The 13,850-nt window shown below is 38.2% G+C and overlaps 1 protein-coding gene across 18 annotated transcripts in view; it reads left to right on the top strand.

Annotated features, from left to right (window-relative positions):
* The first annotated feature begins 774 nt into the window (after positions 1-774).
* The window catches only part of ptprk (protein tyrosine phosphatase receptor type K), a 166,185-nt gene continuing 153,109 nt past the window's right edge, over positions 775-13,850 (top strand). For 11 of the 18 annotated variants that reach the window (XM_042777267.1, XM_042777265.1, XM_042777263.1 and 8 more), the window contains exons 1-2: positions 776-1,023; positions 2,539-2,562. In XM_042777267.1, coding sequence (XP_042633201.1) covers positions 951-1,023; positions 2,539-2,562 — 97 coding nt within the window. In that variant the 5' untranslated portion in view covers positions 776-950. Of the gene's footprint in view, positions 1,024-2,538; positions 2,563-13,850 lie in introns of all 18 variants that reach the window. The other 7 variants (XR_006162704.1, XR_006162705.1, XM_042777254.1 and 4 more) reach the window with 2 other exon arrangements.

The following is a 13,850-nucleotide window of genomic DNA, read 5'->3' as shown; positions in this document are numbered from 1 at the left end:
ACTTCTTTAACATTATATAATACAGATTGCTTCAAAGCAGCTTCACAAAAGAAAAAGAAAACAGTGTTGTTATTCAGCTCAATTCAGTTCAGTTTTGATTCATTTCAATAACTGTATAAAGTAAATACATTATGAAACAAGCTATAAGCATCTAAAAAAAACAAAAAAATCCCCATACACAGCACACCATAGCAGTAAATCATTTATTTATAATTAATCGGCTATAAAGGAGCTCTACAGAAGACAATAGTGTCTTCATTTAACACGTTTTGTTCTCATCCAGTATTGTCAGTTTTTTTTTTTAACACTGAATATCTTTTTGTTTGAGTCAACCAATGGCGTGAGTTTGGGGAGGCACATTTTGTTTGTTAGACCAATGGAAAACGTTCAGAAAACGTTAAAGTTGTTGTACGTTTTGATTACTTCTGCCCACCCAGTCACTACATCAGCCCAAATCCCGCCTTCTTCCCCAAACCCCGCCCACTACATGTTATTTCACAGTGTCACTCAAAGTGACTGACAGGCAGAACGGCTTTACGATTGGCTAAAAAGTGCAAGCTGCTTCTGATTTGCTGTGTACAGATCCTAGCGCAGGTGAGATTTCCAGGCAGGTAGTAAGACTGTACGCGTGGTTTTAAACAAAAGGTCTTTCAGCACATTAATCGTTTCAAGCTGAATTAATTGCCGAAAGCTGTGGAGAAGCTGAAGACTGAAGTAAGCTGATAAAGCTCTCTCTGTGTCTCTCTGTCTCTGTGTGTGTGTGTGTGTGTGTGTGTGTGTGTGTGTGTGTCCGTCAGTAGGGGGCGCCTATCCGCTCGTGGAGAGCGCCGCTCGCAGCGCAACAGAGTATCGGAGCGAGACGCGGAGAGAGAGCATGGGGCGCGCGGATCGTCTGGAATAAGAAACATTTCCCAACACTTTCAAAAACTTTCTCAACTCGGCCGACAGATATGGATAGCACCATTTTGAGCATATTACTCCTGCATACGGCGCTTGGAAGCGCAGGAGCCCAGTACACACCCGGTAAGTGCCTAAAGGTTCACCTTTAACGATCCCCGCGGCGGAACGAGCAAAAGTTTCCGCGGCTGTTGCTTTGAATGCGTGCGCACCTTTCTGTGTGGCACGGGCGCACGTTTACACCTCATAAGTTCATTTGTGTGTCCAGGTGGCTCTTCTGGCAGGAAATGGGTGAGGTGTGCGGATGATTTTGGCTGGTTTTGTGTGAGAGGATAGGGGCGCGCGGTCAAAGTCTTCCACCGAACCCCGTTAAACCCTCCTCAGCAGTCCGCTCGGGATTTCTGTCGTCATTCTAATGGGAAATGTATTCATGTCCAACAACACAAAAACAAGATTTAATTTCTAACGACTCGACGAATGGTTTTGTAGGACGTTACAGTGAATTCAAGGGAAAAAAATGCGAGGATTTAATACTCCTGAACCTCCTTTAACAAAAGAGAAAACCGTATTCTAAAGGTAAAAAGTAAAGCATTGAACGCTTTTAAGGACAGAAAATCCTGTAAGAATTTGTTTCTTACTAGAATGTTATGTTTCCATTAGTATCCATCGGGATTTGCTACACATTAGAAAACGAATTCCCACAGGATTTCCGCGCGGAGCTGTTTCTTCAGGGTTTTAGAACTAGGGAAAACCTGATGAACTTTTCAAAATGCAGGATTAAAACTGTATTTACTTGATTCTGTTCAATTCTTCACGATGTTTCTTTCAAGGGTTCGTTGCAGAGTGTTTTTGAGAGTCAAAATCAGTGGTTTTCCTTTAAATATATATAAATTGTAATATTCTAGTATTGAGCAGTTTTAGCTGGAGTGCAAATGTGATCAGAAAGCATCACAATATATCAGGTCAGGAGCAAACCATATACTCTTGGCAGATGTTTTAGTTGTTTTTTATACAGATATGAGGACAAAATAGAGCTGTTGCAATGTTAAAATGCTTTCAAATGAGAGAAATGAGTTTAGCTGTGATAGTGTTTCCAGATGTGTCACTATAAGTTTTTCTGATTTTACTCAAAGTATCAGATATGAAATTACATGTGAATCGCTTTGTAATTCTCACCACCATTATTGTTAATATCATCATTATTATGGTGGTTGCTTTGTAAATAAAGGAAATGTATTGTAAAATACAGGTCAGATGAAACCAAACCATATTTTTTATTATTATTTTTTTTTTAATAAAACAAAAGTTTTCAGATAAATGTTTTAAGGCACATCTAACCTGCCTGATCTCACATCTGTCTGACTGTAACCGTATCACAGCTCGTCTACAGGGGTTGGTGGGGGGATACAGCTGTCTGTGTAATTGCTGATTAATTAATCAGCGAAGCTAACCCTCGGATTAATTCTATTAGAGTAATCAAAAACAACGGACAACAAATGGCAAATTACGGGAGGCTGAGATTGATTAGTGACTGGTGTAATTATGCCAGCGTGTTATGGAAATGAAGAGGGGGATCAGCGCTCGCCGTGAATGAGCGAGATAATCCCTGATATCGCTCTCTTTCTCTTTCTCTGGACGCAGCTCAAATGGGACATGCGGAGAAAGGTGAGTCGAAAATCCATGCAGCTATCATCATCATTGCCATCATCATCATAAACATCTGTCCTGGACATCTGTGTCTGAGTAATTGACCCAATGACCTCGCCCTGATGTGCTGCTCTGTCACCCTCAAGTCCACATGAGCTGCGGGTTTGCGTGACTGTGAGCCGCAGTAATGCACACAAACATATCAACGTATAAGTCAGCTGCCCCCCCCCCAGATGCACACTAACAGGAAAGCCATCACTTCCCAGAATTCCCTCGCAGTCAGCTTTCAAAGCAAAAGCTCTGGAGTTGTTTGTAATCGTCTTGATTCTTTTTCCCAGGTACATTCAGAGTAAATTTCATTGCAGGCTGTCATAGAAACATGATTACAGAGAAGGACAGAGGGAAAGTTTGCTTTTACATTTCTTTAGTGGAGTTAGTGTGCCGACTTTGAGACTGTTTTAAAGGAAAGCCTTGTGAGTGGCACTCAGACACGATAGCAAATTCTGCACATTTCTTACCCAGCTGCGATTACAGCCACGCACGCTGGCGTGTGTAGGTTTACAGCCGAGGTAAAACAAGGTCTTCCGTGTGACTTTAACAAGGCTTTTGTGCGTGGAGTCGTGAATGGCTAGCTCATGATTTGAATATAATGCTTTGCCTCTCGGGTCGTTGTCATCAGTGTGGATGTAATGATAGAGATGGGGTGTAAAGTGATGTTTAGTGAATCTGAGGAGGAATGGAAGAATATGAGCATGTGTTTTCACCCCCGAGAGCTGAGATTCAGTGTAACGGTCGTCTAATCAGCCCAGCGGGAATGAGCCTGATGCTCCTGGAGAACAGCACTTGAGCGGATGTCAGCTGTATGGAGCTTTTTTGAACATTGTATTTTTGTAACATATAATAGCCAATAAGAAAAGAACAATTGATTTTATCTATCAGTCAGTCTGATTGGACTGTGAAAAGTCATCTAGGAGGCAGAGCAAGTTGTCACATTTTGATGAAAGCATGCATAAGCAAGCATTTAAAATGCTTGGAACGATTGCAATGTGTACCAGTGAATCATATTAGTAAGAGCAGGAACATGATTTAAAGGGAAAATCCTCCCATCATTTGTTCCAAACCTGTCTGAATTTCTTTCAGCTGTTGAACACAAAAGATGATATTTTGAAGAATGCTGGTAACCAAACAGTTGATGGTAGCCATTGACTTCAATAGTGGAAAAAAAAAAAACGTCAAAAGTCAGTGGCTACTGTCAGCTGTGCTATCTCTTTAAGAAAGTAAATAGTGTCTATTTGAGTCTCACAGGCAACATCCAGTGGCATTTGCAACCAAATTGGGCAATAATATTATTGGTTAATATTAATTTCCCATGTGCACCAACAGATAGCGATTACTTTTTTATTTTTTAATATCATGCACAATACCAGAGCGAGACATGAAAGAAAGAAGAGTTTTCATGTGAATGTGCCTCCCGGCAGTGCATCCCATCTGCAGAGCAGTATGTGCTTGTGTTGCTGGCAGGTCACAGAGGGCCTTGTGTCTGTGTTAAATCACAGCTCTGGCCACGGACGCAAGTTGCTTATCACAGCAGCTGCGAGGGAGTGCCGCGCATATTTTGCAGACTTGCTACAAAATCTATTTACAGCAGACAGGTATTGTCTTCGGACAGCATTTTTTCTCCTCGTTGAAGTTTCTCAGATTATGCATGAAAAATCAATACCTGACAAGTACGTCAGGCGCTTTAGTGTATCATCTGATGCAGCTGTATGGATTTTTAATCCAGTCCAGCATAACATCTCAGTCTTCTCGACTCATGCTGAGGTTTTGTCAGCACGAGTTGATGCTCATTAGAAACGGAGCTGAGTTGTCAGCGGTAGGGTTGGGTTGAAATCGATTCTCATTTCAATGAACTGATATTGATTCTTAAATGCCAAGAATTGATTTATGTTGTTTTCATTTGATGTGTGAACAAAAGTTCACGAAACATTATTAGTAGTGCCTCCCGTAAGCTTTGTGCGTTGTTACTTTTTTGAATTCTGTCAAATTTATTGCAAAATACAAGCAATGAACGTGGCTTTGGCGCTCTTTGATGTGACTCAATCCAAGCACATGTGAACCGATCGTCTCTTCCTTTTTACTACTAGTTACTGCATAAACTCAACATGAATGGTCAGCACTGATAGCCTAGTGCTTAGACATGGAGAAGAGATTGAATGTGTGTGTATCTAGATGCTACATACACAACATCAAAGGCGTATTGACATACACAGAATAATCATCAGCATATTATGCACTTTAGAAGTTACATGCAAATGATTAAATAGCAAAATTGACTATCTGGAACTGTTTTCTTGTTAAGGTCAAAGTGCTGAGTGATGTTTTTGTAGAGATGTGCATTGAAGCTCAAATCATGTGATGAATGGCGTTCTTAGATATAGTCTGTGTAGTGTAATTTCTGTATTTTCACGAGGGTCATGGGCTCAAGGTGCTGTGAACGACCCTCAGAGAAGCACATGCGTTTCTAGAGAGAGAGAGAGAGAGAGAGAGAGAAATCGGGAGAAGAAAAGAAGCGGCGGGTTTGTGGGACGTGTAGAGACAGTTGTTTGTGCTGGAGCTGTGGAGGATGTGCTCTTTGTGGTGGCAGCACTTTGAGGATTAGAGCAGTAATGGGCAGCAGTGCTGTAAGCTCCTTTAGAGAGCTGACCGGCCCGTCCTGAGAGCCCCTATCTCAACGCGGGATGGACAGCCAAAGAAGGGAAAGTCGGATTGAGGATTTGGTCATTAGATTTCATTTTGTTTCTGCCCTGTCCCTGGGCTTTAAAGAGTGCCGTGTTGTGATTTGTGACCATCCTGATATCCATAAAGATTATGATGATGGTGGTGATTATCAAATTAAGCCCGCAGAGCTGATCGTGAGCTCTCTTTGAAGGAAAACATCCTCTCTTTCTCTCGCTCTCAGCACTACACCAAAGGCTGTGTGCCGGCGTCATGTCGTTACCCACAGAAGGAGTGTGTTGCTCTTTCAGAGACTTAATGGGCTTCTCAAGATGGCTACTTATCAAGCATCAGTTTTGTCCCAGATGAAAAATAAAATGAGATTGTTGCTTTTGGAACTGAGGATAATAAGTCTTACTGTGATTTTGGATGACTTTGATATGAAGTCTGAGTACAGTTTGAGATGTGGTTGAGATCTCTTCTCTAACTTTAGGCACAGAGGAGACTTTCTGAAGAAGATTGCTGGGATCATTTTTTCGGGAGAAACATTCGAGAAGCAGGAGATTCATCAGCAAGTTTTTTTTTAAGGAGAAATGCTCTGAAAAGCAGACTTAAGGAAAGCTCTCATTAACTGAGTTGTGATATTACAGAGATTTCTTTTGTGATTTTCTCTTTATGTTGGTAAATCTGAGCACAGAATGAGATTTAAAATAGACATGAGAGTGTGCGAGTCTTTTGTTCAGGAGAAACATCTGAGAGGCATTTAATCTCCATGTCATCTCGTTTGCAGTTTTTCTTTTCTACGGGCAGATCTCAGAGCGTTTCCTCCAGCGAGCGATCTTGGCTCAACCTTCAGTGTTTAATGCTCCTAAAATCACTCCGCTGCCTTAATTTTACACAAAACGGTTGTCATGTCCTCTGACTCCACGGCTCCGGGACGGTCGATACACGCGCTCCACGCAGCTCTTAATTGTGATCGGCAGCTCCCTGGTTTTTTTTTTTATTTTTTACCTGGTGTCCGTGTGAGCACAGATGTGAGATGGGAGCGAGCCGGCGTGAATGAGAGTGGAAATGAGGCCGTATGCCTCGGCATGATTCATCTGACTGGAGTCAGCTTGTCTTATATCTGTGTCAACACCGTGATCATGTTTTGAAGATATCAAGTTTGAACACGTCTAGGTGTGTGTGTGTCTCACGGTGATTTACCTGTCTTTCATTCTCGGCTCCTTTGAGATGCGCGCATGTGAAATCCTCTCAGACTTCAGCTGGAATTAAGGTGTCGTGTGTCTGCACATCACAGCTCAAAATGGCCTACTTTTGATGTCTGACTTTGACTTGTAAAAGCTAATATAGCATTTGTAATGAGACTATATTGAAAAAACGACAGAAGCTGGATTTTTCCTCAACGGTTCAGGAGAAAAATGACTCTGGTGCACTATTGCAGTACTCTTTCATCACTGTGAACTAGCTGGAATAATAATATTAGTTATTATTATAAAATAAACACATCCTTGACCATTGTTTTTTTTTCTGTTTGTCATAATTTTTTTTGTGTGTGTGTGTGTTTGTATATTGTATATATTATATATATATTATATATTATATATATATCATATATATTTTATATATATATTTTTATATATATATAATTATTTTTTTTGAATTTTTTGGTTAATATGCACTCACCATTTTGACATTTTTTTGTGATAAATTTTTTTTTGGTTTGTCAATTTTTTTTTAAAATTACAAATAATATTTTTATTATCATAAAAAAAAATTACATTCTCCTAATGAGAATAAATATTTATACACCCAACTAAAAAAAATATTTTTTTAGTTATAGATGCTCCAAAAATAAATAAATAAATAAACAAATAAGTTACTTGCTTTTCACAGAACAGGTAAATATAACTCAATGTATGTATGAATAATTTCAAGTTTTAATAGTATAGTGATTAATGATATAATGATAGGCTGACCTGTTTGAGACCAGGAAACCCACATGAGCCTCTTTTAAATGTATGAGTGAAGATTTCTGGCCAGTTTAATTGCTGTAAACTGAAGTGCCAAGAGCTTTCCTTTAGGCAAACAAACAGAAAAGCAGTGCATCTGTTCCTAAGTGTTTTCAGCCTACTTTACTGCATTAGGTCAAATGTTTTAGGGAACAGCTGTGATGGCCTGAGGGAGAGAGCGCAGGAAGAGTCAGCACAGGTGGCACCTCATGGGGCGGGATTCGGCGCTGTCAATCAAACTCATGTGCACTCAGCTCTGCTTCTGTGGGGAGGAGTGAGCAACTGTGAGACGCTGCTCCTAATGTCACAAAATATTCAAACAAAACAATGGCAAAAATAAATAAATGTAGAAGTAAAGAATAAATAAGTACACACACACACACATACGCAGGCAGTTCAGAGTTTAGAATAATTACGATTTGCTTACCAAGGCTGCATTATTTTATCAAAAATACAATAAAAATAGAAATATTGTTAAATTATTAAAATAGTTATCAAAAACAGCTGTTTTCTATTTGAATATAATTTAAAATGTAATTTATTCCCGTGATGGTTTAGACTTATTATAAATTTTGAAAACAGCTGTGCTGCTTCTACACTACCAGTTCTAGTAATTTTATGTAATTTTTTTTAAGAAAATAAATGAATATTTTTTCTATTCAAGGACACATTAAATTGATCAAAAGTGTCAGTAAAGACATTTATAGTTAAGAAAGATTTTGGTTTCAAATAAATGCTCTTCATTTTCTATTCATCTGTGAATGCTGAAAAATAAAATGTATCACAGTTTCCACAAAAATATTGTGCAGCACAACTGTGTTCAACATTGATAATAATCAGAAATGTTTCTTGAGCAGCAAATCATCATATTAGAATGATTTCTGAAGATCATGTGACACTGAAGACTGGAGTAATGATGCTGAAAATACAGCTGCACATCACAGAAATAAATTACAGTTTAACAGAGATTCACACAGAAAACAGCTGTGTTAAACTGTAATATTTCATTGTTTTATACTGTATTTTGGAACAAATAAATGCAGCCTTAATGAGCAGAAGAGACTTCTTTCAAAAACATTAAACATTTTAATAATTTTGAACCTTTGACCTCCATATGATTACGCCCAGGATGCTGAAAAAGAACTTCAGCCGTTGCAGATCCACTGGCAGACAAATACATATTTGCTTGGTGGTATTTCTCATTTTACGTGTCATTGATCAGTCCACATGAGTTTCCTCCCCTACAGCAGGAACATGGAGCGTAGAGATGATTTTCTCATTATGCTGCTGTTAATTGATGCTAATAAGAGGGATGTGAGAGCTCTTCATCTCACAGTGTTTGTCTTGCCTTCTGTTAATCACGTCACCGTCCCGGGGTCCCAGGAGACGGCGTGTCTGCGCTGAAGCCCTCCCGCACCCTCCAGCCCCCTTCCCCACACCTTCACACTGGAATTTACAGCCCACCCTGAACAAAAGACCCTCGTTCATCCCCCACTCCAGGCTTCCGATGATACAGCCTGTGTTTAGTGTTGACGTGAATTACAGCCGAGGTCATAACAAGCACGAAGGAAAAAACTTCTCCATTTCTGTAGCTCACAGCGTTAATCCTCACTGCATTTCTAAGTGTTAAAGTTAAGTGTGTGTTTGAGCTTCAGACATGCATGATTCCTTAAATCGTGTGCTGTTGAGGAGAGAGACCTGCTGGAAAAACATCCCACGACTCTTTTGATTTGAATGCATTATGGTTTTGCATGGGTGAACCGCTCTGATAAAATGCCAGAATGTAGGTTACATTAGTTGTGTTGCACTTGCACAATAGTCAGGAAATCTGATGAGTGTGTTTCTTTTCAAACAGAAAACAGGTCACAGCTGAAAAGAAGAGCACAATTGATCTGACATGCTTTATTTGACTCCTGTAGTGTGTGTGTGTGTGTGTGTGTGTGCTTGTCCACTGAAGTTTGTGTTACACTCAGATGTGCTTACGTGATTGTTTGCATGTGATTCACGCAGTCCGTCTCTCATCGTCGTGATAAGCTCTCGCTGATGGCCAAATACAACACAGGGAAAGACCAAAAGAAATGGCGTGAAAGTAGCCCTCAGCATGTTTCTGTAAACCCTGAGTCTCGCTGTGAGTGTGTGTGTGTGTGTGTGTGTGTGTGTGTGTGTGTGTGTGTGTGTGTGTGTTCTCAGGGTCCCACTCTCTCTTTCTGTCGGGCCACATGTGGTTTAGGTTAACCACAGCTCATTGTGTGTGAACTAACAATAATGAGGTCATTTGGGCACACCGGTCACTCACAGGAATTTACCCACAACACGAGCGCTTTCTGCTGCACGACAGCAACACTGGACGAACCGAGAGAAAAGAGATGAAAACACCCGAAGGAACATTCAGCTTTTCAGAAGTTCATCATAGTGAAGCCTCGTCTTTCTCTCAGATTATTCTCCAGTGTCTGTGCTATTATGAGAAATAAAAACAGACACAAATAGAATTGTTGTCATACAGATCATTTGATCATAAATTCATATTCAGATCTTTGCCTTTAGATTCTATGGTTTTCTTCTGAGGTCTTTTTCATCCCTGAATCATCAGACATCTCCATTTCCTCTCCATTTAGTCTACACGCTTTAGAAGAAACATTTGTGATGTATCTTTGCTGAAATGACTGGCTCTGAGTGTTTCACTGTCTGTGTTTAGTTTTGTGTATATCATTTGTCTCTTGGCTCATGCTAAACCTAAACTTAGCATAGACAGAGAGAGAGAACGAGAGAGAGAGAGAGAGCGACTGGGCAGGAACTTAAGCTCAAATGGTTGTGATGGTCCTGCTGAGCGACTGTGAGAGATCTGATTAACACAGTATGACAATCCTGTCTCTCTCTCTCTCTCTCTCTCACACACACACACACACACACACACACTCTCACTCACTCACACTCACACTACATTCATGAGGACATCTCATAGACCCTAAACCTGCTCCTAAACAGGTTGAAAACTGTCACTAGAGCAGTACCCTTTCAGAAGGGACTAATATGTACCTTTAAAGCTTTTAAGCTGCTAATATGTACCATTTAGGTGTAAATAATTGTAGCTTTTGTACCTTAGGAGACCACCCTGGTGACAGCTTTGCACCTTTTTTCTGAGTCTGTATGAGCATTTCAGTTGTTTTTCAACATGATTACCTAATGAAAACTGTTATATAAGCTCTGCTCTCTCTGGACATTCATTGTTTACGTCCTGGGTTTGCTTTAAACACTAGTGCACGTGTGCATTATTGACAAACTATTTTCCTATTTGACACTGTAAAGCTGCTTTGACACAATCAGTGTTTTATAAAGTGACTTGACACTTCTTCTCCATCTGCTCTTACTCTTACATTAAAAACTAGTAACTGTATGTGAAGAAATTCATATGAAGGCACAAATTAGATGTTTACAAAACAAATGTGAAGCATTTCAGCAGAAGACTTTAGATCGAAAGGTTTCTAAAATCATCACAAACATAAATTTAGTTCAGTGTCCAAACCTGTGACTGCTAGTGAACCACTTTAGACTACTTTCAAAAAGAGTACTCATTATAAAATAATATAAAATACTGTGTGAACTGAATGTCATGTCTTCAAACACTTAATTGCATGCTATTTGCAGCTAAATGAACGCAAATGATAGTTTAATTGTATATTAAATGCAAATAGTTGAATTAGTCAAGCGAACTTAAGCAGAGCTTCATAATGGACCTTTTTCACATTTCCTGGATTCTCAGCAGCGGAAGTAGTCATAGTTGGGTTAACTTGAAGAACAGTGAATGGGAGAGTACCACAAATATATATTTTTTGCATTCCCATTAGCTCAAATAGCAATAGAAAAACTCCACAATTTTCCTGACTTTCAATAAAAGGGGGGAAAAAATGAAAGAGACTGATAACAGCCATCAGAAGAGAGAACAATTTCAAATTTACCTTCGTTAACATAGACGCTGCATTAGAAACACCCTCGCATTAGCGTTAATTGTTTTATTTATTTATTTATTTTTTTATAATTTGATGAAAACGGGATATAATACAAATAATAGTGTAATAAATGTACATACATTTAAAAAAAATACAAATATGAAAAACTTTCATAGATTTGCGATGCTGATGACCGTTATATGCGTTATCACAGTCTTGTGAAAAGGGTCCATTACTTCTGTTGTCTGAAATATGTTTAAAGTGTTACTTCTGTCAACACATCAAAATAATTGTACTTTAAAGCATGCCAAAAGATTATTAAAACAATAATTTAAAACATACTTTAAAGTTTTTTTTTTTTATTATTATTTGACTTTATTACAAGGTGCACTTTTTAAAAGTTACTTTAAACTGTAAAAAAAGAAAAAAAAAACTGTTAAAATACAGCCGTGTGTTTAGAGAGCTTTCTCCAGCTCTGCTTGTTTCCTGTGTTAGATAAATGCAAAAACAGTCCTGTTTAGTGCCCACGAAAAGAGTGTGTGTGAAAGAGATTAAATGAGGGAAAACCAAATGTGTTAAAGTGTGTATTTACTTCTGAATGAAGATTGATGAAGGTAATTACCTGCTAGAGTTCATTCCTTAAGTAATAAACCCATGCAGCATCTCTCGCACACAAACACACACACACTGGTATTCCTATCATTATGGGGACTCTCCATAGATATAATGGTTTTTAAACTGTATAAACTGTATTTTCTATCCCCTTACCCTAACGCTACAACTAAACCTGCCCCTCTCTGCTATTTTAGATTTTCAAAAATACTTCATTCTGTATGATTTATAAGCTTGTTTCCTCATGGGGACCTAAAAATGCCCCAAAAAGGGCCAAAATGTACTGGTATTACTATCCTTGTAATTGGGACCAAATGTCCCCAACATTTACAAGGACAGTTAAATTCAGTGTGAAGAACACAAAACACGACTGTCATGAGTAGATGCTGCCATTATGGGAGACTGTAAAACTTAGACTTGTCCTGAGACCTCAAGGTGCCGTTCACACAGAACATGTTGTTGCATTCAACAGCACTGCTTTGCATTGTTTTTCAGTGTAAGCATGCGCTAGACCGTCGTGTTTGACCATTGCATTCATGTGTTGCATCTTTTGCAGCGCTGATTGATTTTGAATGTCAAAGTTCCATTTGATTTCAATGCCCTGCATCTTGCATTTATAAATGCAAAAACACGTTCTGTGTGAAAGGCCCTATGACAGTTCAGCCTATGGAATGTGTGAAATAGCGTATTTACTGAATGTTCAGTCGTTTTGCTGTAATGAGTTCTTCTTTTCTCATCAATATATGTTCAATCCAGCTGAGTTCTCACACGTCTTTCCGTGACTCATTCTGTAATTAGTGTAAGTGTGTTAATGAGAGCTGAATCAGACATTGATTTGATCTGTCTTTATTGAAAAGCACAGCTCACAAGCCCACACAGGTCTCTCTCTCTCTCTGTGTGTGTGTGTGTAGAAACACATGCTGCATGAGCAAAGTCTCACTCACTTTTGATTTTTTTTTTTTTTTTTTTTAATAATTGGATAAAACAACCTAATTTAGTTATTTTGTGTATTAAAAACAAATTTAAAATGTTGTTCCAAATCCTGCCTAATGTTCTCCTCCAAACAAATTATATATACAGCTATAAAGTATGAATGTTGGTGTTTGGTGTACATCATGTGCTCACAAAAGTTTTTAATTAAATAACATTTAAAAAAAAAAAAAGTGCACAGAAACACAGTATAAATAGTAACTAAATAATAAAGAAAAAGTAGAAACTCTGTGAGGTAACAGACAGAAATACCTTACTGTCATTTATCTGTCCTGTAAAACACCTCTTCCATTCACATCCCATTACATTACCTGTGTTACCAAATTAAATTAACCTGAGTAAACCTACTTAAATATGGTGAATTTTAAAACCTAGATTTGAGTTTAATGTCCAAGATTTGAGTGTGTAAAGTTGTAATAGCATTCAATATCACACGGACACACACACACACACACACATTATAGAACATATATACTGCCGATATTATACTTTAGAGGAAAAAAAAAATTTCACAAATAAATAAATATGGATTAAAAAATAAAAAAAAAAAAAAAAAAAACTTATACTAAAAAAAAAAAAAAAAAAATAAAAAAAAAATAAATAAATATATTTAAAAAGGAAGTAAACTCACTAACACTGCGTGGAATTGACACACAGCACACAGAGAAAATGACATGAATATGACAGCGACATAAAGCACAGCATAATCTGAAATCATTTGAATTTTAAAAGTTTTCAGCATTCATTCACACGGAGACGACGTTTCATGCTGGATAAAAATACACACTTCACAAGATCTCACTGCTGGATTTGACTAAGTGTGCAAGGTTTGTTCAATTAAATGTTCATTCAAAGATTTGTTTAAATGATATAAATGCGTATTTGCTTAATGCTGACGGCAAACGAGAAAGTATTATAATGTTTGCCTTTCTATGACTAATAATATAAAAGCAATCATTATAATACTTTCTATATTCATTAATTCCTTTGTTTAACCGTTCTACCGGATTATTAGACAGACTTCTATCCG

Source organism: Cyprinus carpio, chromosome A20 (assembly GCF_018340385.1).
Source record: "Cyprinus carpio isolate SPL01 chromosome A20, ASM1834038v1, whole genome shotgun sequence".
Lineage (NCBI taxonomy): Eukaryota > Metazoa > Chordata > Actinopteri > Cypriniformes > Cyprinidae > Cyprinus > Cyprinus carpio.
This window is presented reverse-complemented; position numbering and strand designations above follow the sequence as displayed.